Source organism: Alosa sapidissima, chromosome 10 (assembly GCF_018492685.1).
Source record: "Alosa sapidissima isolate fAloSap1 chromosome 10, fAloSap1.pri, whole genome shotgun sequence".
In the NCBI taxonomy this organism is placed as follows: Eukaryota; Metazoa; Chordata; class Actinopteri; order Clupeiformes; family Clupeidae; genus Alosa; species Alosa sapidissima.
The window spans coordinates 2542092-2568969 of NC_055966.1; the positions used below are offsets into that span (position 1 = coordinate 2542092).

The 26878-nt window shown below is 39.8% G+C and overlaps 1 protein-coding gene across 3 annotated transcripts in view; it reads left to right on the plus strand.

The window, feature by feature from the left end:
* Positions 1 to 22389, plus strand: part of entpd3 (ectonucleoside triphosphate diphosphohydrolase 3) — a 40030-nt gene extending 17641 nt beyond the window's left edge. For all 3 annotated transcript variants that reach the window (XM_042107517.1, XM_042107518.1, XM_042107520.1), the window contains 4 exons: positions 421 to 693; positions 1470 to 1580; positions 19686 to 19820; positions 19906 to 22389. In XM_042107517.1, coding sequence (XP_041963451.1) covers positions 421 to 693; positions 1470 to 1580; positions 19686 to 19820; positions 19906 to 20097 — 711 coding nt within the window. In that variant the 3' untranslated portion in view covers positions 20098 to 22389. The remainder of the gene's footprint in view (positions 1 to 420; positions 694 to 1469; positions 1581 to 19685; positions 19821 to 19905) is intronic.
* Positions 22390 to 26878: the final 4489 nt, after the last annotated feature.

Genomic DNA, 26878 nt, shown 5'->3' on the forward strand with positions numbered 1-26878 from the left:
TATGTTTAAACAACAACAGATTAATCCTATGAATCAGTTATAGATTATACATTCTGTAAATATGCTAATGATATCAGAACATTTTTAATCCCATGGCACTTGAATCAAGTGTAGTATTAAATATAGTATGACTAAGTATTGTGATCAAAAAAACTAGTATGACACTAGTATGACACTAAGTATTGTGATCAAAATTATCAAAAGATGAAGGATACATACTGTATTCGGGTCAAATCTCTTGATCCATTTTTACAAGTTCCACGTTTAGTTTGCTGGTCATGGACTGTCATGCTCCCATATTTCAGATTCATAATTATATTTGGCCATAATTGAACAGAATGTTTACCTTGATATATGGTATACATTATTTTTCTATGTGTAGCATTTATATCTACAGATTCTACATTATCTGTTCTTTAGGGTTCTACTGACCTCAACAATGTTCAGAATCCCTGCTATCCTGTTGGATTCAACATAACAATGACCGAAGAGTTCATTTTTGGCAGTGAGTGCACTAAGGACTTACGAATATCCAACTACTCTCCAGAGCGGAACATAACCATATTCGGAGGAGGAGATGCAGCCGAGTGTAGAAATGCTGTGAGACAGATATTTAACCTCAGTTCCTGTGATGGTTCCCAGAATTGCTCATTCAATGGAGTCTATCAGCCACCAGTGTCAGGACAGTTCATGGTACTACTATCTCAATTAATCTCAATATAAATGCATAGTGTGTGTGTGTGTGTGTGTGTGTGTGTGTGTGTGAGTGTGTAAGTGTGTGAGAGAGAGAGAGTGTGAGAGTGTCAACGTAAATATAGTTGAGAATTGATACGCTGGGGCTTTACGTCAATGAGTAAATGACTAGTTCAATCATAAAACTCTACAGGTGGTACAGGTGTTTACACTTGTAATATGGCTTTATTCTTTAACTTTGACAGAGTGGGATTCTGTTCATGTCTTGTACACTGCCTGCCTGGCCAAAAAAAAGGTCACCACCTGGATTTAACTAAGCAAATAAATCTGGGGTTTCTGCAGTTAGTCAGGTACAGTACAGTAGGTTCAGTAACGTTATGTGCCCAAAGAATGAGGTCAGCTGACTACTTGAATATACTGAATGACCAGGTTATTCAATCAATGGATTTTTTCTTCCCATTCATTGAGCTCAAATTGTGAAAGAGTGGCTCAGGGAGCATGAGACATCATTTTCACTCATGGATTGGCCACAGAGTCCAGAACTTAACCCCATTGATAATCTTTGGGATGTTCTGGAGAAGACTTTGGACGGAAATAAATGTTGAGACATTGCAGAAGCTTGTCGAGATGCCGTAATCAAAGCTAAAGACGGTCCAATGAAATATTAGAATGTGTGACCTTTTTTTTTTGACCAGGCAATGTATGTAATATTTATGTTATTTATACTGTTTATATGTTCCGTGATATTTCGTCACCATGTGTGGTTTTGGATCCAGGCCTATGCAGGATTCTACTACACTGCCTGGGCTCTGAAGCTTGTTGGAGCACCTACTCTTGATAAGTTCAACTCCACACTGTGGTCATTCTGCTCCATGGACTGGACAAAAGTAAGTATGCTTTACAAGAATCTGGGATGGAATACAGAGTTACAGAGACAGAGAGACATGTATTGACCTGAATAGGATAATATCAGGTGTCAATAAGGGTACAAATTCATTCATTCATTCAACCTTTATTTATTCTCTGAGGTTTGTTGAAGGTAGTCCTCATTTCAGCAGAGGTGGGCGAAGTACTCAATTTCAGTACTTAAGTCAAAGTACAGATACTACTGGTCAAATGTTACTCCGATACAAGTAAAAGTTGCATATTCAAAATTGTACTTAAGTGAAAGTACTGAAGTACTTGATTTTAACAATACTTAAGTATTAAAGTACAATTTGAAATTACAATTGTAAGGTTTAACACTTAAATGCATGCCCCTGACTAGCTTGTATAAGCTGCAGAATAAGGGATTATAGAATGTTACAGAATGAAGAAACCCAACTGACAGAAAAAAAATGTTTATTTTCTATCAAACTGGCTTGACATGAAAGCAACATTCAAGCAACTTTACATCACAGGTCCAACAGTGGCTCATGGTTTCTGAGGGCAAGTAAGGTAGGTGTGTGTGTAGCACAGCCTACTTCATGCTTAAATCTAACCAACCATTTCAAGGAAACAAAAGAGACTACATGGGTGCACAAATTCCCTTTCCACTTTGTGTTTACAGTATAGACAGCCAACCATTTTAAGTAAACTAAACAAGTCTACATGGGTGCACAAATTTACTTCCCATCACTTAAAATGGTTGCCTGTCTATACTGTAAACAAAACAAGACTACATGGGTCCACAAATTCACTCCCCATCACTGTGTATAGACACCAGAATATGCTTCCACAGGTTGGATGGCGAATTTTTGTATGCAGTGATGTGGTTTACTTTCGGCAAACAAAGCACACATTTAAAACGATAGGAATCGTTCATCCGTTCAGTAAACTTAAACATTTTGTCGAGATACGGTCATGGGTGCGAGTACTCGACAGGGCATCCGCCTTCATCTCCGTCTCCGTCTACCTCCATCTTGCTGTCGATTTAGGAATAGAGAACGGTTAGACGTTGAACTTGGTTTTATAGCCTAGCGCACAGATGTGACGCAACCGTGATTAGTGATAGGCTGTCACCTGCGAACAAACCATCACATTTTAGAAGAGAGGGGAGGGGGGGACAGAGTTTCGATATAGGCTAGACCTAGTTTATTGAAAGTTAAAAGTAACGAGAGCCTTAACAGAAATGTAGTGAAGTTAAAAGTACGATTTTTGTCATTCAGATGTAGTGAAGTGAAAGTGAAAGTATTTTTTTAAAAATTAACTCAAGTGAAGTACAAATACTCAAAATCTGTACTTAAGTACAGTACTTAAGTAAATGTACTTCGTTACTGCCCACCTCTGCATTTCAGTGAAGCCGAGCTTACAGTAACAATGAAACAGCAGAAGAAATAGTATGACAATTGTACAACCCGAATTCCGGGACACTTTGTAAAATGTTAATAAAAAAAACAATGCCATGATTTACAAATCATGTCAACCCTATATTTAATTGAGAATAGTTCAAAGACAACATATCAACTGTTGAAGGAGAGAAATTTGACTATTTAATGGAAAATATAAGCACATTTTGAATTTGATGCTAGCAACAATCAAAAAAGTTGCGAAATGCTGGAAATGTTAGTGATGATAGGAACAACAAAAGGAAGAACATTTCACAACTAATTAAGTGAACTGAAGTCATGAATGGGGATAAAAAAAGAGTATCCCAGATAGACTGAGACGCACCCTGGGTGAAGGTTTAATAAAAGTGGAGTGCATGGCGAGAAATTCATCACTTTATTGGGTGTAAGATAAGAACAAGCCCTTCGTCGTGCTTTGTGCCAGGTGTACGATAAAGCTCTGAGTCTCTCAGAAATAAAGATGAGGAGGTATTCATCACTCTGTGTAAACCAGTGTGGGCAAATGATGAAACAATATATAAGGATTATAATGTTTTTTAACATTAAATTGCGAGGGATTTGATGATTTCATCAGTAGGGCATAATATCATTAAAATATTCTGATAATCCAAAGAAATCTTAGATATATTAGATGGCCATGTTCTTTTGAACCTCAGATGGCACTGCATTAGAACCAGACCTTTTTCTGTAAAGTAAATCATTGTGTGGGCTCAGGAAAACTTCTGATAACCATTGTCTATGAGTACAGTTTAACGCTCCATTCACAAATGCTAGTGCTAATGCTAGTGCCATGCAAAGAAGAAATTTTATTTAGACACGATACAGAATTATTGTATTTAGCAGAAGCTTTTGTCCAAAGTGACATACAAATAACAACAATACAAAGTTAAATTTAACATTAAACAATTTAAAAAGTTGGTGGGGCAATTTCTCTGACGCTAGCTTAGCCACTTTTTAGAGTTTAACATGGTTTAAAACTCGCCGGTGATGCAAGAAGTTACTTGACGTCTTAAGTTCCATTGCTATGTCATATACCTGTGGTTTAACCCGTGTTGGGATCGTTGCTCAAAAAAAGTAATGTATTACACATTACTCATTACTGTAAAAAATGTAATCCCTTACATTACTTCTTTACTCTCTTTACTCTTCCAGGCAGCGCTGCATGGAAGACATAGGATTAAGCAAGGGTTACAGTTAGGGATAAAGTTAGGGTTAGGTGCCTTGAAGTTGATGCTCTCATCCAGGGGTCGGGAACCTTTTTTGCCTGGAGAGCCACTTTTACCAATATTTTTTAATCTCAGATGAGTCACATAAAGACAAGAAAAAGTTTGGATATTTAACTTACAGTTACTTTCATTCAACAGAGGATTTTTTAATACATTTTCTACTAGTTTTAAAAGTAATGTGCAAGTAACTTGAAATGTAAAGTGGAATGACAGAAGTATAGGCCTTTAGGCTTCCCATGTAAGCTAAATACCACCCCCTATTTTACCAGTGTCCTTTGGTAAGCAAAGTAACATCATAGTTAACAACACAACACTCAATTTTCGAATGCTAAGATTACACTCAATTAGGCCTACTAGAGATTAGATTGGGTGATGGTCTTGTAGTCTGACTGGCTCATAATCAGTGAGGTGAAGTTTCATGCAAGAATTGAGGCTGTCATCATCTACAGTAAGGGCAATTCCACGCAAAACTGTCATATCATTAATGGCAACTAGTAGGCTACAGTTTTGCGCGGAATTGCCCTTAAACGTGAGCGCAGGTTTGTCTTTATATTTTTCATACGTGAGAAAGATTTCTCACATGCAAGTGGAACCGAACAGGGTTAGCACAGCAATACTAACTCGTTGCAGTGTGCGATATATAACGGGCAGTTCATTTCGCGTTTTCAGAATCAGTCTTCGGATGGAAACTTTCCCATTTCAGCCCACTTGTGCTCGCTCGCAAGCTATGTGTAACCTGCGTTGTGTTGAACCTGCGTGATTCAGCCCTGCACACACCCGGACTCGAACCCGCAAACAGCAGCACCTCGGATCGGGAGGCGAGCACGCTAACAATTGAGCCAATAGCCCAGGCTACCTGGCTCGCATGCCAGCAGCACTCTTGAGGCGTCGGGGAGTGAGGTTTACCAACGTTCCACAAGCACAGCTAAGCTAGCTGGCATCCGTTACATATGCTCGCTGACTTTTCCTTTTTGACATTTTCCTTATCTAGCCTAAAGCAAGCGCACACATCAACAATAACAATTAAAGTGTTCTCGTTGACTGAAATGGAGGGAGATCTGTGATTTTGTTTGATATTGACATCGCAACGAACCGCGAAACAATATTGTGCAAGCTACGGTTACGGAGTCAAGTGAGGTGGAAAGTTATATTAAATTACTCAGATAGACCTACATATTTGCCACGAAGCCTTGTCATTTTAATTTTTTTGTTCATCTTTCGCCAACCCATGCTCTCATCGCTACCTTGAAGTTGACGCTGGGGGCTTAAACATGTCCAGTCCATGTCCATGTCCATGTGCAGTCCACTATTCCAACCACCCCAAGCATACTGGCATGAAAAACGCCGTGGAGATGTCTCTCTGTTCATCCTCGTTTGCCATGGCTGTGTAGTTGAGGTGAAGTGCGGCGATCAATATAATTTTTTGCTCCTCGTAGTAATGTTCTATTCGTGACAATTGATTGATTGACTGATTTAATTTCATTAACACACTAGATGAGGTGAGGGCAGATTCAAATTCCAGATTTCCACTAAAACTAGCCTAGACTATTTCATGATACATGATCATGCATTGCAATACATTTCATGTATTCACACCAAGTTGACCTACCATAACTTCCCAACCAGGGTTGGGTCAGATTACTTTGAAATGTAATCCATTACTGACTACAAATTACATGGCAATTTTTGTAATCAGTAACAGTTTGTTACCAAAAACATGTAACGTAATCTGATTACTTTAGGATTACTTCAATAAATATGCCCATTAAGTAAAAGACACCACCACAGAATTGATGAAAGAATTCTCATTCTATTTTTCTTCTCCACTCTTCTCCAAACATGCACAACTCAGCTTAACCCTTATAAGGGCACACCTGGACAAATAATTTAGCTTTCGCTGGATTTCTTTGACCCAGGGACATGGCCTGAGATTGGCATAAAAAAGGGAAGTATAAACCCAAATGACACCATGTCCGTTTCAATTGTGGGGGTGAGAAAATTATTATTTTGGGATGTTTTTCAACTGGGGGGACCTGGTGACTTTCTCAAAGTAAACGGTAACACTAAAACAAGAGGCTACATTAAGATTAGGAGGAAAAGATCAGGCAGTGTGCCGAGAGACCTGCCCCAATAGTAGCCTATGTAAGTTAGTAAGTAAGTATATCTTTTGATCCTGTGAGGGACATTTGGTCTCTGCATTTATCCCAGTCTGTGAATTAGTGAAGTCGAACTGGCAAGCCCAAAGGCCGAAGCCCTAACTAGTAGGCCATGGCTGCCCCAAAAGGCAGCATTTGAACATTAAACCACACAATGATCCAAAACATACAGTCAAACAAGGCAAGAAATGGTTAACAGAGAACAATATCAACATTTTAGAGCGGACCTCAATCCGTCAAAAAAGTGAGCACAAGGCCAAAGTGATGGCAAATAATCGGTCCTGCCTCAAAACCCAGATTGCTGCTAAAAAGGTGCAGTCTACAATCATTGTGGAGACATGAAGAGGCTTGGTGGGTATTATATGAACCATTTTGAGAGCTGTGGTGGTAAATAAAGATGTTTCCAGTGATTGTTCAAAAAGGGTATGAATAATTTTGAACACGCAATTTTTCATAAAAATGTTAAAAAAGATAAAAACACTTTTTGTTTATTCCATGTTTTTACCACATTGTCTTGCAACCTTTTGGCATGTGCAAGTGTCATTTTAAGTAAGAACAAACATATTGGTCAAGAGAAAAATCAATATTTGCCAGGGGTATGAATCATTTTGTTCTTAACTATATCTTAAAAAAGTCTAAAAAGTGAACATCCGAATGAAATACTTGTCAAATTAAAAGATACCTAGGCTATCATAAAAAAGTTGCATTGTTTGCATGATAAAATGTAATCAGGTAATCCCCAACAATGTAACTGTAATCTGATTACACAATTTTGTTATTGTAATCTGGGCTGATTATAGTTACTTGATTTTTGTAATCTGATTACGTACTGTATTTTCCGGACTATAAATCGCTCCTGAGTATAAGTCGCATCTGTCAAAAAAATGCATCATGAGCAGGAAAAAAACATATATAAGTTGCACCGGACTATAAGTCGCATTTATTTAGAAATGTATTTCACAAAATCCAAAACCAAAAACAGACTATGTAACTGGATTATTGAGGCTAAAAAAGATTAATGTTAATGAAGACGAAGGAGTGAAGGCAGCCAAGAGGAGGGCAGGAAGGTAATTGCAAAGCAAAAGATCCACTGAAAGAAAATGCCATGTGGTAGACCAAAATGTATCTAAAATGTGGAGAATACAATGCAATCAAGCATTTTGGGCGATGTGGAGTCACAAGCTGGCAGCAGATTAAATGCTCAAGAGAGAGAAAAAGATGCAGTTTTAAAAAGGCCTGACGGTAATTGTAAAGCAATTTACAAAAGATTCACTAAACAAAAATGCTGATGTGGTACATAAAAATTTAGCTAAAAATGTGGAGAATGCAATGCAATCAAGCATTTTGGACGATGTGGAGAGACAAGCCGGCAGCAGATTAAATGCTGGAGAGATAAAAAGATGCGGTTTTAAAAGGAAGTGCAGACCGAAGCTGCTGCAAGCAGGTGATATTTAGAAATATATTTCACAGAATCCAAGACCAAGAACAGACAGACTATGTAACTGGGCACATTGAGGCCAAAAATATTGAGAATTCTACAGGGAATGTTACTGAAGACGAATGAGTGAATAGTGGCAAGAGGCAAGCCGAAGGCTGCTGACAAGGGCCCGACGCTAATTGTAAAGCAATTTACAAAAGAAATCACTGAACAAAAATGCTGATGTGGTACATGAAAATTTAGCTAAAAATGTGGAGAATGCAATGCAATTAATCATTTTGGACGATATATTGGCACAGGCTGGCAGCAGAACAATTGCTTGGCTGGCCACCTCCGAGAGAGCAAGAGAAAAAAAGATGTGCATTTAAAACCAGGGTCTAAATTCCAGTGCGGGATTGCAGGTATTGCGAATAAATTATTACTGGGTATTGAGCATAATAATAAAAGTCCCGCAAATCTAGCCATCATAATGCGAGAAATTCCCACACATTTTACAGCACTGTCTGACGTTAATATAATAATGGAGCGGCCTGAATGCGCAACTATTGACGGACCAACTCTGACTTCAATTGAACCCCATGCAGAGACACACACGCGCGTGCGCAGGACCACATTGGGGGTGCCTCTCTCTCGTTGCTCTCTCTCTCTCTAGGCCTTTTCACACAGATCACGCTAAATTTGCGGGAAGAGGGGACGTCTTTATGCCGTCTTTTTGTGTCTGAAAGCGAGGTGAAAATTTGCCGGCCTGCTGATCTGTTCACATGATGCGGCATTTTTATGAAGGTATATTGGGTGCAAAAGTGGCGAGCACATTTAACTGCAGATTTTGCATGTGCACACTAAAGTCATAAATGTGTAACAGTAAAGTTGAAGTTGTACATATTTTTTTATATCTTGTTAACACAAAATAAGGGCTACGGGCTACACAAAATAACTTCATATAGCTGGACTTACCCCACGTTTTTGTCTGTTCTTGTGGCAAAGCATGTTTATAATCCAACGCTATCATGTGTTTCTCTATGGCAAAGCATGTTCATATTCCGGTTTTGAGATCCTAGCAAATTCCTGCATGGCATCCAATTCAAGGCTCACGTTGCATCCCAATTTGTTCAACAAATAAACACCTTTTTACCTTTACTTTGTTCATGGCAATGCAGTAAAAGGTTGAGAATTATTATGACTGCATACACATAGGCACGCAGACTAACACGCAACCTCGGGTCAAGTCAGGTCAGATCAGTTCGTGTCACAGATATGGAGCGCAGAAAGGTCATTTTTCATCACTAAATAAAAAATGGCATTTATTTCCGTAAATCACACAGCACATATTTCTGTAGATTGCTCAGCCCCAGAGTATCCCTCCAACATGGCAATTATATTGCCCGATTCAGGACAGTCTGCCCTACACACACATGAAATGCATGTAGAGCTGTGAGCTTGCTGTGGTGAGATACATGTCTAAATATAAGAATTTCTATAATACACTTTTTATATTTTAATTCTTTAAAAATCTAAATAAAATCAATGCTAGTATTAATACATGAAATGATGATCTGGATAGCCTAGACTCTCCTGAAAAAAACAATATATAATATGTGTGTGTGGCACTTACAATGACCAGAATAAATCCTTATGAATAAAGGTAGTGAAAATGCCCTAAAAACAGCTTAGGGTTCTAAGGGTTAATTGAAACATGCTTCGCGCACAAATGATAGCCTAGGGCAAAGAGAATGGACATCTCAACATAAGGATACATTAGAAGATGATGATTAGTGTAAACTTTGTCACACGACGTAAAAACGCAACGTTCCATTCAGTCATAAATCATTCAAGCGTAGGCCTAGTGCTCGTTATGAAAAGAAAACAGCAGCTTAATATTTTTCAGATGTTTAACAGTAGGCCTAGGCGCACTGTTAGCAGTTATGCCGAAGGCAGTGAGATTATTAGGCATTGCATCCTGTCACTCAACATCGCAGTTCGGGTTGATAAGATTCAGTTAATGCAATTATGGATCGTCTCAAAGTTTGGGACAACCAAACAGCAGTGTAGGCAAAGCAAATCCTAATTGTTAGGTTACCATAGCTGTCTTTTCTCTAGGCCTGGGCCTATCGGAAATCGTGACATAAGCACATTGGTTTCTTTTTTCTTTTCTTTCTTGTTCGCGTGTTGGGTAGTGAAGCGATAATGCATTTAAAGCAGTACATCATGTGAGCCAGAGCCGATATGGCCAGAACTGCTTACTCTGTAAAGGTATTTCTGTCCCACCCAAATTTGCTGAACTACTTGCGAAGTAGCCTATTCATCACAGACATCATGTATCACACGAAAGAGCTTTTTCTCAGCCTTTAAACGATGTTAGTCTACCCATTCATCTTGGTGGAAACTTTCCCTCAACACATGACAAACCACCAGAATAAACAGCAGACCTCACCGAACATAAAGGTGTAAAGCCCTGCACAGTTAGCCATTCCAGAGTAATCCGGTTTTAAATTTGCAGCAATGTCTTTATGCATGTCTCCAACTTTGCGTTCCCAATGTGTTTAAATTGTTCAATAAGTCTACATGATTTTAACAGGCCGAATACAAAATAAATGTTACAAATATCGCCTAGATATCTGTAAGCATTACAATCAGAGGATAGCCTATACATATAAGGCAGACAGACGCTCATGAGTTCATGCTTTGTTTTATCGCTGGATTTTAGGATAGCCTATTATGGCAACTGATTCCATTCCAAGCTACAGTCAACTCTAGCAGGCATTGAATGACTGGAGACTTTGTGAATTTATAGATTGACATAATGTGCTGTCTCTGCTATTGCTGCTTTTGATCAGTTAGATTTATTTGCAATCTCCTGTGGTGGGCTGGACATAGCATTAAAATGCCCGCCCATTCCCCTTTCCGCCTTGACCCATTCACACTGGTGGCGGAACGAAAAAACTTGGCAAAATGTCTAGGGGGCTTGGTAGTAAATTTGGCGAGACACTTTGTCCCGCCGTTCCGCCTCGGTCTATGTGAAAGGGACAGTCGTTCCGCGATTCTGGTAGCCTACATAAAATCGCGGCGATTTTGCCAGTGAAAGTGAAGTGAAATTATAGCCTAGGTGCTTCAACATCAACCGCTATCGAAAGGAAAGGAAAACAAACGTTTAACGATCAGGAACCGTCAGGAATTTTGCAAACACAGAAGCATGACCGCCTATAACACGAGTGAGCTCCAGAAATTGAAACTCAATCAGGCCAATGAAATCGTGTATAGAGTCGTTAGGTGGGCTTAACATAATGATTGATGGCAGAGTTGCAACGGTTTGGCTTGAATTCCCTGCTACTTGAAAACAAATAAGATGGTACTGTTGGCGAACAGTGTGACACGAGTTAAGCTTTTATTAAGTTGGCAAACGTTTGAACTAACGAAGTAGCTTCCCATGGTGGGAAACGCATGGGACTCATAGCGCTGCCGCTGTCCTATTGCGTGCAGAGGGAATTTGAAAGACAACTGATTATCCCGCCCCTCGGACTGAGCACTGCGAACGCGCGCGGTCATAATTATGATTTCCGTCAAGGATTCCCAGGACACTGAAAGACCGGGGTAGACGAAACTTGGTGGGCATGTAACCCCATATGGATAGCATGGAACCATCGTTTTTCGTTTTGATCTGTAGCCCCCCCGCTGGACTGCACCCCTCGAAAGGAGGGTAAGGCAGACACAGTTTTCTGTAAATATCTCGAGAACCGTAAGGTTTAGGAGGACCTTTTTTTTTTGTATGTTGATCTCTAGGGGCCATGTCAACCCATTCCATAACCACTCATTTCATGTATAGCGCCACCTAGTTAAACACAAAAAAGTAAAAATGAGGTGTTGTAATCGCAGGTATCTGTGACCTAACATAGTCAAAACTGCACGAAATTGGAAGTGTAGGATCATTATGACACCCTCTGAATGCACGCCACGTTTCGTGGAATTCCGTTCATGGGGGGCCACACAATAAATTAATTTATGTTACTATACACCAACTGGCCTGTAGGTGGCCGGAGACAGTTTTCTGTGAATACTTAAGGGGGCATGTCAACCCATCCCATTACCACTTATTTCATGTACAGCGCCACCTAGTTAAAAATTAAAAAGCAAAAAATTAGGTGTTTTCATCACAATATCTTTGGCTGACATGGTCAAAACTGCACGAAATTGAAAGTGTAGGATCATTATGACACCCTCTGAATGCATGCCAAGTATTGTGAACTTTCGTTCATGGGGGGCCTTACAATAAAATAATTTATGTGTACATTTAGTGACCGTACACCAACAAGGATTCCCGGGACACTGAAAGACCGGGGTACACGAAACTTGGTGGGCATGTAACCCCACATGGATAGCATGGAACCATCGTTTTTCGTTTTGATCTGTAGCCCCCCCGCTGTACTGGACCCCCCGAAAGGAGGGTAGGGCAGACACAGTTTTCTGTGAATATCTTGAGAACAGTAGGGCCTAGGATGACCAATTTTTTCCGTATGTTTGCCTCCAGGGGTCATGTTAACCCATTCCATGTGCACACATGTGCATAAACAGATACACACGCACACACATACATTCACAGTAATCATACGTATGACACATACTCACACAGTAGACATATGTACGCATGCATGCACATGCACAAACACACATACGCAGGCAAACACACAAGCACGCACACACACACACACACACACACACACACACACCCACACACATAAACATAAACGTGTACACGCACACATGCACACAATTCAAGAATTTCTCAGAATTATGAACAGGCAAGATGGGGGTGGAGTTGTATAAAATGAATTTTACATGTGAAATATGAAATATTTCACATGTAAATATGAACTAATCATGATTTGGTACTTGTTGTCTAGCAGATACCAGTGAGAATTGAGTGTGGATAATGCAATTTAGTGAGACAGTTAGACAGCGTGATTTATTTTTGTGGAAAAAATGTGCTGGACTGGGCGGCGGTCATATTTTGTACTGCTCTGCGGTACATCTAGTTTCTGTCATTCTAGTGTCTTTCTGAGTGCATGCGTGTGTAGCCTACGTGTCTGTATGCCACAGAAATGTGATAGGTTTGCTTGTTGTACTGCGTCAAGATTGACAACAATTTCCACCAATCATGACTGACTTCAGATCTCAAAACGTTGAGTGCATTCTGAAGCCGGCCACTTGTTGATTTGTTGTGGATAACTTATTTTATTTTTTCTCCTCTCCGCATCGACGACAATCGAATAGCGCAATGTAAAATGCAGATGGCTTCTTTGCTACTGATGCATGTTGCAGAGAAACCCAGCCCTCCACACACACACAACAGCCCTCCCTGCATGAAACGTCCCTCTTCATTCTGCTAACATTTACAGTAGCTATTCTGACCTCTTCCTCAATTTGTCCCAGCTGGGTAACGTCTCTCTCCTCCTCCTCCTCGTAACGTCTCTCTCCACCTCCTCCGAATTCACCTGTACTTCTCCTTCCTCTGTGTTACTACACTGCACATCAAACGTAACGTCTCTCCTCCTCCGAATCCACCTGTACTTAAGCCTTCCTCTGTGTTACTACACTGCACATCAAAGCTGTGTTCCACTCCTTCAGCCTGAGCACTCGATGTCGACGATGTTCACCCCTGCACCCGCTGTAACAGTCAACCTTGGGGTGAACATTTCTGTGATTTTGACATTTTGCTGCGTCCACTTGTATTCTTTTTAGCCTTTTGTCTCGCCCCCCCCCCCCCCTTTGCGCTTTTGTGGTTTATTAGGCATATTAAATTATGACAGCACCGGCCCAAAAATGTGCGTCGGCCCACGGTACGCCCGATGGCCAGTCCATGCCTGATGACTTCTCCATTTGACGTTATAATCGATTGCGGACGTGAACAGACAGCTACAGACACAGAGCGCACAGTAGGCCTACTTTCACTTTCTGTGCGTATTCATTACGTGAAAGATAATTAGTAGCAAAACAGCGATCAAATATTACATGGCAGTGAGTTTTGTTTTCAAATGTTTTCATGTATGTCTAGATAACGGGTGAGGAATGTTTAGGAGACTCGTAAATCCTCAAATTTAGGCTGCGCAAAGCACAGCACCTTTATTTGGCCATGGCTTGTATTCGAGTCAGCTATATAGTCCTTTATTTCTTGCGTTTTATTGTGAGACATAGGCCTACTTTTCGTTTGGAGCGGCATGGGTAGGCTATCAAAAGCAGATGTTCAATTTGAGATTTAATTTACGTTTGGACTGTTTGATTATATTGCTAAATATCGGGACTGATGACCACTGAAATCTGTGGGGTATTTAATGGCTTACTATTAAGTTTCATGTAGTGTCGGGATTTCGATTGCCATCCACTTATTGCGAGATAAGGTATCCGCACTTTCATTCATTCATACGTGTGCTGTTCTGCAAGGGAAACCTTATTCCGTATAGCCAAAGAGGTCTAAGAGCCTAAATTTAGTTATTTTTTAAATTATGCATGATTTACTTTCATAGGCTTCATAGGCTGATGCCTGGCAGCAACAATTGTGTTTAAATGTAGGTTACTGCTTCAGCCTCTAGCTTTGAAGGGGGCGGCATGCGACTGGTAGCTTGAGAGCAATGAGAGCAATGTGTTGGAGACTCATGGTGTAGGAGAATGAATTTTCATTGGCAACCATTGCAACCAACAATATAAAATATTAAGAAGAGCTGTTTTATGAGTTAAATTTAAACAAAATTATACTGGCTTTTATTTGTCCAAATCTGAGGCCCGGCTATAAATAGAATCCCAGCCATAATTTGATGATTTAGGTATGCACGTGTGTTTCAGGCATAGTGCAAGCACTAATCTCTGACTGAAAGTGCACAGGACTTGTGCATTTGAGAGCGCTCTCTCGCGGCTGTAGACGTAATGTTTCACGTAGGGTTCATGTCAGTTAATATAAATTAACATTTAAAATAGTGCTGGGCGGTATGACCAAAAATGTATATCACGGTATTTTTCAAAATTCTTACGGTTTCACGGTATATGACGGTATTTTTTTTTCCATGCATAATCAGATGTTCACAGCATTTTCTACAGGTTGAGAGAGGAATTGCTGCAGTACATTGACTAAGGATGGTCTATTTTACTGTCATGATGTAGATCAGGGGTCTCAAACACCCGGCCCGCGTCCGGCCCACGACGTATGTCAAAATAATAACGTAATCCGGCCCTTGAGACTTTTTAATTGCGACAAACAATGATGCTGATTAAAATAGACGATAGTTCCAAGTACGGTGACGAATCTCATTTGTACTCTGCTCCACTATGTGCTAGACATCCAGAGCTTCATTCAAACCAAAAATCGCTGCGCAAAGTTTTCAGGAAATACTTGTATTACACGCGAGAAACACAAAGACGTGCAACTGTAATGACGCGAAAGCGATGCAGGCCATAGTGTTGCATAAATTGAAGCAGAAATTAAGCAGAAATAGGCCTACACCAAATGTTGAAAAACGTTTACGTGTGATGAAGTCTTAGGTAGGCTATGTTATTCACCTATTCTAAATCTGAAGGAGAATATCTTTTTGGAGATTATGATCGATCGTCTATTGAATGGAGGTGCGTCTGCGTGTATACGATGGTGTCCACTAATCATACCATGCTTATTTCGACCCTCCGCCCAACATAGCTTGGAGGTTGCAGTGGTAATCGTGATGATAGTGTCCGTAATGGACGTGGTACAGACAGCAGGCCTAGTAGAAATAGGGCTCTAAACTACAAAGTCACCCACAATATGATGCAAATTTCTGGGTACTCAGATTACCCGCGATAGGAACTGATTTGACCAGAATACTTTATTGTAGGCCTTGTGGTTTAGAAACCATATACATCTTAGGTGTTGGTATACATCTTAGGTGTTTTCCTGTTAATTTTTTATGTGGGTAATATGAAAAAAGGAAAGTAAACCTGCTCAAATATGTTCATCCAGTAGCCTATTTACTGAAAGGTGCATAATTTGAGGTGCTTGCCATCCAGTAGCAAATTAGATGGGTAAATGTACCCCCTTCATAAACTTTTGTTTTACTCAAAGATTTTTACATTTACAGTAGGACTTTATCTCTGACCACTTTCAAGCCATGGCCTTTTGAAATTTTGATATAAAAATCCAATGGTGTTGCTTTCTCAACCCTGACGCCTATAGTTTGCCAGGTTTAAAAAAGTTATGAGAGGAAAATATTTTTATTTGGTGTGAAACACACACATACCTGTTTTTATGCTTTTCATTTGTTTTATAATTTGTATTAATATTTATTTTATCATTATTTTATTTATAAGCTAAGGTTGCTAGCAGGTGTCTAAAACTAGATAAAAACACTTGCACTTTCTGTTTGCAGTTTTGTGTGGTATTTGAAAAAAAGAACACTGCATTTTCAGAAATAGCCGGCCCTCCAATCAGATGACGTTGGCAGAATTGGCCCCCAGCTCATTTGAGTTTGAGACCCCTGATGTAGATTAACTCCACACTATTGGTAATGCAGTTTCGCATGGCCCCAGAAAATGATTCTGTTTACAAAGAGCCACTCATGATTCTAATGAAGAATCTAATACAGAATTTTTACTGTGCAAATTTCACAAACATCTTGTATAAAATCAATACAAAAAGTAGTGCAACTTGCAATAATTATACTTTTTTGAAAATTATACAATTTAAAATAAAACCTCTCTCCTAATATGCTTAAATAGGCCTGTCAAATAGGCCTATCAGAAACATGCCTTATTGTTATTGTGTGGTTTACAGTGGTCGGCTAACGTTAACTTGATGTGGATGTCTTGTTAGCCTGCCATGAGCTTCGGTTCGGTTCGCTAGGCAAAACATTAACAAAAAAGTTAGTTTTGGTGCACTGATGACAGTCAGGATCCTTTCTAACTAGCCAGCTAGTATTGCTCAGTGCATGTCTATAACACATGCTTTACTTGCTACCTGGATAATTTCAGCGAATATTCTTAAGGTGAGATGAATGATAAGAACATTAAACTTCACTGGGTTGCTAACACGAAATCACCTACTAGCCAGCTAGTTACAGCTGTTGAACAATCTCAATAGAATTTTCGTGACGGTAAATCCCTTTCAATGCAGTATCCCTTAACGTTTTTCCTTAACTAGAGAAACAATTTAAGGTATTCTGTGCAACACCCTTAAATAAACCCCTTACCTAAGGAGAAATTAAGCCTTTAAGGCCCATTCACACCAAAAACGATAACGATAACGATAACTATAAATAAATATCGTTAATATGAATGACGACGTTCACACATAAACTATAACGATAACGACATGAAGAACGATATCGTTGGGGATCACTTTCAGAGCGATTTTCACAACGATAAAATGCTAATAGCCAATCAGAACCCATCGAATTTTAGCCCTCACATTTATTAACACAATGAGAGACTTTGTTTATCGTTGTTCAGTGTGAACGCTTTTATCGTTGTGGTTATAGTTATAGTTATCGTTATCGTTTTTGGTGTGAATGGGCCTTAAGGGTCATACTTCTTCAGGGAAAAACTTATTGGGGGCCAAGCAGCGAAGCTGCGAGGACCTCATTATGTTTCTACGTTTTCCTATTATTATTATTATATGCAATGGAAGTCAATGGCAGCCCATAGAACCGTCTGGTAAAAAGTTAGGAAATTTGGCACACTAATTGGGGACGGTCCCATGATTCATGTCACCAAGTTTCATGTCGGCAACTCGAACCCTCTAGCGCCACCAACAGGCCAAAGTTGGAAGTGTGTTCACTCACGTAACTTTTGACCCGTAGGTCCGATTTTCAAAAGTCAGGTATCGTTGGAATCCTTGGACCAAGCCGAGTTCAACTATGACGTCATTTTCCGCCATGATGGATTTTCCGCCATTTTGGATTTCATCAAAAACACTTAAAATGTATCAGGGGTCACATACTTTCTCTGATTCCCACCAAATTTTACACAGATCATCTTCAGACCAAGCCTCACAAAATTTATCACTTTTTGTCTTCGGAAATATTACCGTTCGCCCGTAACAGCCAATCAAAATTTGCGGCGAAGCCGCCAAACAGGAAGTGAGCTCATATCTCAGCAACCCTTGCAGTCATCAAATCCAAACTTGGTATATGAACTCATGACCCCATCAGGAGGACGCTCTAGAAATTTGGTGACCTTTGACCTCTAGGGGGCGCTGTAAATCAGTAACATGCCTTTTGGACTGTAGCTGCTGTTGTGCCTACAATTACAATGTACTAGTGGTGTCTGTGGTAATACTGTGGAAGATCCTTATGTCGACAGATGGCAATTCATGACATCAACATAATTGATTTGGCCGCCATATTGGATTTAATCAAAACCACTATCAAATTTCCCTAGGTCACAAATTTCATCGGATCCTCACCAAAATTGGCACAGACCATCTTCAGACCATGACTTATCAGTGCTTTGATTTCCATAACAATTGACGGAAGCGTTTGCCCGTAGCAGCAAATCGAAATTGGTGGCGAAGCCGCCAAACAGGAAGTGAGCTCATATCTCAGCATCCGTAGCATCTATCAAAAACAATATTTCAATATTTCCTGTAAAGTAAAGTTTGTAAACACGTTCTCAAAATCAACTTAATGCACGCACAACTTTTGTTTGAGCAGGAGAGAGAATAACAGCGCATGGACGCAGCAATTACAGAAGTTGTAGGCTAGGCTACTTGCTGCTTTCTTTTACTATCTATGGTTGCTGGTTATCAGCATACAATAAGCTGATTTAAGCTAATTCACTAACTCAAGACTTCAAGGCCATCATGGATATAAAACATTTTTTGAAAACAACAAAAGGATGGAGGGAGCAAAGGAGGGAGGCAGCAAAGCTAGGAGTTATTTCAAAAGGGCAAGAACAAGGTAGGCAAAATTTGGGTGCTTGTCAAAACCTTAGTGTTACAGCTGGAATAATGCTTAGGCTGATGTTAAAGCGCACACAATGTTTAAAGCCATACACAACGGTAAATTGGAACTGGCTAAGGCTGGCCAAATTTCAATAGCCGTGTTTCATTGGTTCGTTTAGGTAGGAAGGCTTTAAACATGAGGTTTCTCTCCCATCAGTGCTGACATCAGAGTTATGAGATGATCTCTAGTGGAATGGTTCCTGACAGAGATGTTATTATTTTTGCTCATTTTTGACCACAGGTATGATAGGGGAGTCATGGGAGGGTGGAAAAATGATCAGTCCCTTTATTTAAGTATAAGTATATACTCTTTTGCTCCCGTGAGGGAAATTTGGTCTCTGCATTTATCCCAATCTGTGAATTAGTGAAACACACTCAGCACACAGTGAACACACAGTGAGGTGAAGCACACACTAATCCCGGCGCAGTGAGCTGCTTGCAACAACAGCGGCGCTCGGGGAGCAGTGAGGGGTTAGGTGCCTTGCTCAAGGGCACTTCAGCCATGCCTACTGGTCAGGGTTCGAACTGGCAACCCTCCGGTTACAAGTCCGATGCGCTAACCAGTAGGCCACAGCTGCCCCTATTTTTTGTATGGATAAACACAACAGAGAAAATGAGGAAATAGATTTCAGCGCAATTACGACCAGGGTGGCGATTATAATGTAGACACCCACCACTACTGAAATATGTAAGGTTTACTGATTAATGGATGCAAGCTGGTAAGATCTTCCTGCATTTACTTATTTACTCGGCTCAGTGGAATCACTATTCAGTGCTAGTTGCAATTCCTCACTTGATTCCAAATTTAGTTTATTCTCCCTTTTGAGTAGTTTTAAAAATCTCATTCTGCAATTATTCAATCTCACTGTGTTGATTTGTTTTGGAATCCCTTAGCTCAAGAGGAACTACAACATTAATGAGAAGCATCTGAAGTCTTATTGTTATTCAGCAAACTATGTCTACACAATCCTTGTGGATGGCTACAAATTCAATACTGCGTCATGGAATGATATCAGGTTTGAAAGACAGGTAATTTGTGAATTTTACTTAGTAATTTGACTGTTTTCTCCACATAATATCATCTTGTAACTAATTATTGTATACATTGTTACAGGTGAAGAACACAAGTATTGCCTGGACACTGGGCTACATGCTAACCCTTTCCAACATGATCCCAGCAGAGGCTAAACATATGCATTTGCCAATGGAAAACACCCTCTTTGCTGGCATCCTCTTCCTTTTCTCAGCTCTGACAATTATAGCTCTTGTGTTTCTCATCATCCTTCTCATTAGAACCTGCTACTAATTTTTCTGTATACAGGGTTCCCATCCATTTTCACTGACAAAAGTTCAAAACCTTCATGACTTCCAAGTATGCAAGTATGACATTGCTGTCTTTAAACCACAGGCTAATTATAACATGTCACTTAAACAATGACATTGGGGAAAACATTGCTTTCTCTGTTTTCTCCTCCACTTTTCCATTTCCATGAAAAAGTGATTGAATTCCGTGGCATGTACACCATCTCCTACCTATGTCCCTGGTAAAATGAAATTTCATGATTTTTCCAAAACTTTGATTTGATTTCTCCTGGTCTGGAAAATGGGATTTAACATTTCCATGACTTTTCCAGGTTTCCACCGTGGAAACCCTGTCCATGGTTACAGAGCTTGATTTGTTTTTAGATGAAGATAATGACATTTGAACACCAATTTGATATGAATGATAAGACGATTACCATGGTCCAAAAATGTCATTGACCAACATTAGTCTGCATGTTGACTACAAAATTACAACAGAGCTACCAGATAACATGTAAGGGATAACATATTGTCCACTGGTCAATATTGGAAAATAAGTCCAAGAAAACAGGACAAACAGGACCCTGGCGTGAAATGGTGGGGTCTTGCTTCGTCCTGAATGAACTTATTTTCTGTGATTGACCAGCAGGTAATACATTATCCCACTTATTATAGGCTACTGATACCTTCAAAAACGAGAAAATAATCTTCACACAATGTATCTTTTCGTGGCTTCTGCTGAGAACTAAATAGTTTGAACTTCAAAGTTTTAGATGTTGAATAGCAACGATCTTGCTGACTTTCGATCTCAATGAAATTCCATTGTGATCAGTGAACGGACTGCATGCGGAGTGACATGAATCAGAAACACAAAACCTGTTGCCATTGACAGTGGTAATTATATGGAATTATCAGAACCTTGAACATTGGGAAGGCCCATTTATGTCAAGGAAACTTTCTGCAGCATTCTAAACAGTCATATAATACGCCAGTTGAAATTGATGAAATTCCTTTCTGTAAATATTAGCCCAAGCATGATATATTTCCGTATAAGCCTACTTTACTATAAAAACATATACACAATCTAATGCCAGATTCTCCCAGATTTGAACATGAGGTGTTGCTTACAATCCCTTCACTTTCCACCCAAAATGTTTGCAGTCACTCAGGTACATTTTAAAAGATCATGTTCCGGTGTGTGCCTTTACCAGACTCACGCAAAGGGAATTGGGAACTGTTGTTAGTTCCATCTCTCTCGTTGTCAAGCAGGCATAACATAACCCAGATTTCTGTTGAACCTTAGCTTTGTAAAATTGCTGTTTTATTACTTAGCCTTCTGCCTTGTAACTGAGCTAAAAGCCACCTCGGTCATATATGCTACAATGTTGCTATGCACTGAACGTTGCTCAAATCGCTATTTTTATAGCACTAATGCATCGTGACGAAAATCCCTGACTGTACCTTATGAAGGTCTTCTGATATTAAAATGGTCCTTTTCCTCTTGTATTGGGGAAATGTAATACTATTCTACCTTTGTGATGAGATGATGACAGTTCAAAATAAAGAGGATGCACATTTATCCTTGAGCTTCGTTATCTATGGTTTTGCAAAAATGTTTTGACCAATTATGTTTTGAAATACAAGTATGATTAATTATCTTGTATGGTAATCAAATGGTAAGAACTGAAATTGTGAGCTAAAGTCCAGATACCAGACCACCACTTTTGAGAATAGAATAGAACAGAATATACTTTAATGTCTCCATGGGGAAATTTGTCTTGGACTCATCAAAACATAACCCAGTGATAGACATACTGTACGTCAACAGGGACATGACAGAGAACATGTTACATAATAAATGTAACATAATAATAATGTAAACAGATGCAGCAACATGGGTTGTGTGCGTGTGACACTAAGCCCCAACGAAGAGTAGCCTACACTGATAGAGACGGTTGATAAAGAATATTTGGTATTGACATTGCAGCAGAACTAGCCTGCCTATCCCTGTGATCCCAAGGCTGAATGAGGTTAGGATGAACTGTATTGTATTCATATAGCACTGTACAAGCAGTGGGTAAAAGTGCTTTACATCGGCAAATCAATTAGAAAATATAAAAACAGAAAACAGAAAAGTTATATTACAAAAATAATTTAAAATAAAAAATGACCAAGTGATGTGCACACAACACAGGCCTGATCAATACGATAAAGTATATAAAAAAGTAAAACCCCTTTGTTTACTGCTTGGAAAATGTACATAAAAATAAATACAAATAAATGTTGTAATTGTGTATATAAGTTGTTTTCTGACATTATTATTACCATACCAAACTCTGTCACTGTCTACATCATATAGGTGCTAGTGGCAGAACATTTTTGGTTCTCATAAGCTTACTTGTAAAAAATTCAAGAATTTTGTGAAGCAGCACAATGGAAGATTTGATCTTGGGGTCCCCCTACACTTGATAAGTGCAATAATAAATTAACTAAGTGTGCTTCTTTGCCCAACAGTCTGTAAAAAGAGAGCTCCGAATTTCTGTAAGTGTAATAATCCGGTTTTGAGATCCTAGCAAATTCTTGCATGGTATCCAATTCAAGGCTAATTGAATCCCAATTTTGGATAGAAACACTTTTTTGCCTTCACTTTGTTTATTGCAATGTTTCAAAAGTTGTTGTCAATACAAGAAACGTCACGAGTGCACACACACGCTACTGCGCAAGCTCAGGTTCAGGTCAGGTCAGGTCAGTTCGTGTCACAGATGTGGAGCAGAAAGGTCGGAATGAGAGAAGTGAATGATCACATTTTTCATCACTAAATAAAAAATGGCATTTATTTCCTTAAGGCACACACACCATATATTTCTGTAAATTGCTCAGCCCCAGAGTATCTTATAATCAGTTGAAAATCTAAATCAAATCGATCAATCAAATGCAAGTAATAATACATCAAATGGTGGCAGATCTGGGTAGCCTGACTCTGTGCTAGTGAAATGCCCTGAAAATAGGCTGATACGGTTAAAGTGATTAACTGTAACATGTTTATATAATACCTGCGATATTTTACACTGTAGCAGACACAAACAAAAATGTCCACACGAACATCACCACCAAAAAAAATCCATGAAACATTGACCTGCACATGAGAGCTCAGTGTGTAATGTCGTGATGTGTATGTAAGAACCATCTTATGACATGGATTCAAGGTTTTCTAAACAAAACTTCAAAACTTATCGAGAGATGAAGCAAACCTGACCTTCCACGTGTGTGTTGGGGAGTGCAATGTTCCAACATTCCATTTGTTTACTATGCGAGAGTAGGGGAGAACCGGTGTTCCAGTTTAGCTGGTGAGCAGGTTAACTTGTGATATTTGCATAAAATCTGTGAATATTCAACAAGACCCTACCTACTTGTTAACAACGCCTGCCTCCGCCCATCGAGTGCTGGAGATTCACATTTTCATGCTTAAGCATCCACACAAAATGCTGCGCAAACAGGAAATGTGTCAAAGTAAAACAACAAAGGTTTTGTTGGGTTTGGAACATGAGTCTCACAGAGGCAAAATAAGCACTAATACCACTACACCACAGAGATCATCACTTGACATTAGTAGACTAATACTAGTCTACTAGCTTACTAGCTATCCTGATGTCCATGTTAACTGGTGATAGCCTATGACATGAGTGAATGCATCCCTTGAATAATGCAGATGAATTTTGCCTTACCAGTAATTTTGCATCACAAACAGTAAGAAATTGGCATGACCCCATCAGACGTTGTTCGTTTTTTGTGCAGAAATCGCAAAAATTATAAAGATCACTTGTGGGCCTCAAACTGCTCACTAAAATGACAAGCTAGAAGCAATACGTACCCTGGCTAACCAGTTAAGCCACCAAATCGAGATTCGTAACGATTAGCATATCTTCCCATTAAATCAATGCGTATGTTGTCTTGTGACAGCTTGTTACTTTATTAGTTACTTTCAGCAGCTGCCAACAACACCCCCACCGCCTCAACATAAAAATGATAACCGATTTTGCCAATACTCACTATACTGGAAGTGCATTTTAACAGTAATGTCAACAATGTATAGCAGACATCCCAACCTAACCTACTTAGATACTGAAATTCAGATGTTTGTTCAATAATGTCTAGTCAGTACACCAAATAAGGAAGGCCTATTGATAGAAATTGTGATAGTAAAATATGTAGATTTTGGTAGTTTGGCCTTTTCATGTAGCCTTGGCAACTAGCCATCTAGTATAGGCCTGAGTAATATGCAAATGAAATTACACTTGTAATCAACAAGTCTTTTGCAATCATTTAACCCGCCGTGAGCAATGCTAAAGTCACTGTTACAAACAGTGCAGTGTGCAAGACTATCATTATATTTTACTCTTATGAGACAATTGGGTACACTTTTGTGTAGTCTGATGTGAAGTGGGTCTTAAATGTTCCTTTTTGAGGGGCACTGACTCTGCCATGCCGTCATGATCTGATTAATTAAGTTCGGGAGAAAACAGATATAAGCCCACCTACACTGAAAACTGATTGGTTGATTTAGCAAAACAGACCAGGATGCTCTCTGTCTTGGATGCGCTTCAGGCACACACGCACCACTCCTCTCTCTCTCCCTCTCCGTTGTGTGCGTGTTAAACTCAGATGCACACGCGATTTGAAGTCCGGTCAGGCTTGCGTGCTCTAGGTTCCGGGAGATTTTATGTAATTTGCGGGCGTCAGGAAGCCGCTATCAATATGTGGGAGACTCCCAAAACTTCGGGAGACTTAGGATGTCTAGCTAGACAGCACTTTGTCGCCAGCACAGAATGTACAATGTACCTTAATGTTGTCATGTTTAGCTGATACAAACTCAAAATAATGACTGTATAGATAAAATGTGCATCTCTCTCCTCCCTCCATTGTTGTTTACGTTTGTGTCGCTGCGTGGTTTAACACGTGAGTTGTCCTCATGCTGAAAACGTGAGCATAGCCTATATTATTATATTGAGCAAGGCACCTAACCCCTCACTGCTCCCCGAGCGCCCACTGTCGTTGCAGGCAGCTCACTGCGCCGGGATTAGTGTTTGCTTCACTTCACTGTGTGCTGAGTGTGAATTCACGGATTGGGATAAATGCAGAGACCAAATTTCCCTCACGGGATCAAAAGAGTATATATACTTATACTATACTGTTAACTAAAAGTCCAATATATAAATAGAAATCGCGAAATCTTTTCAGCAGTTCGTGGTGTAGTGGTCTGGAAGATATAGTAGCAATATTCTCACCTCTTTTGTCATTGACATCCAAGGTTTGAATCCCAGCTAGATATCTGGTTGTTTTTTAATTTTGTTTCCGTTCATACAGTATGTGTCGTATTTGTGTGGATAATGCTTAAACGGACATGTATTAGACATAAACTGGTGATGTTTTCAGCGATATCTGTTTCAATTTACATAAAGACGGACTGTGAAATTTGGCCAGAAAGGAGTCGTACATGTTTACTCCATGAAAGTTTAAATTTAACTTAACGGCAACATGTAGCCTACCTTTGTTACAACCTGACACAGCAGTGTTTGTTTTCAAAACTGTGCAACTCACCGAGTGGTTAGTGGTGTTCGTTGATTATTAAAAGCAAATATATCCGCACAATGGATGATTTCCAGCCATCTTAACCACTCGGTGAGTTGCACAGTTTTGAAAACGAACGTTAAGGGTTGTTTTAGGACATGTTTGAGTAGCCTACTACAGTATGCCTGTTGGCAGCCACTCAGAGTAGTCAAAGGCGATTCAAAACGAGTCAGAAAAGTCGAGACAGGACCAATCGTCAAAATTTCGGTGTCCACCACTCTAGTTCATCCAAAACAAACCAGAAAAGGGACTCAAAGTGCTAAATACCGGAATTTTCCTTTAAAGGGTGTACTTTAGCAACACCCTAGCAACCATCTCAATTATTCTAGTAACAACCAATGAACATTATTACCCAAAGCAACCAACACAGCAACTGTTTCATTTAGCATAGCAACTGCCATATCTACTCTAGCAACACCCTAGCAACCATCTCAATAGACTATGTGCACGAAACGCTCTATGTGAGCTGGTTTGTTTCCAGTGGAGCTAGGTGTGTTTGAACCTGCCGCTATTGTTAATGTAATTACTGTCTACACGGACCCATTTGGGTGTTGCACTAGGGAATCAGCATGTTACGATAAAGGATTTATACATGTGTTAAAATTGTTTTGTGCACCTAGTCTATTACCCCTAGCAACAGCCACTTCTATATTGTCAACCAACATGATTACTAACCATCACTGCTGCTAAGACGGCTTTCTACAATGACAAAATCAACAGTGCTACAGACACTCGAAAACTTTTCTCAACCTTCAAATCGCTACTCAACCCTCAGCTCCATCCTGCCTTACTGCAGATACCCTCGTCTCATTTTTTACAAACAAAGTGGCGGCAATCAGCAGTCAATTCTCTACATGCCCACTCAACGCATCTGACTCAGATACCTACAACCTCCAGGGACTGCTGGAACATCTTTTTCAGCATTCACGCCTCTCTCCGAGAGTGAAGTATCTAGACTCCTGACATGCAGCCGTCCTACCACATGCTCGCTGGACCCTATACCTACGAGCCTACTTCAGTCCATCAGCCCGACCATCGCACCAGCTATCACACATGTGATCAATGCCTTGCTAACCTCCGGCACATTTCCAACAGCGTTCAAAATGGCCCGGGTAACACCGTTACTTAAGAAAGCTTCTCTCAACCCTGCTCAAGTC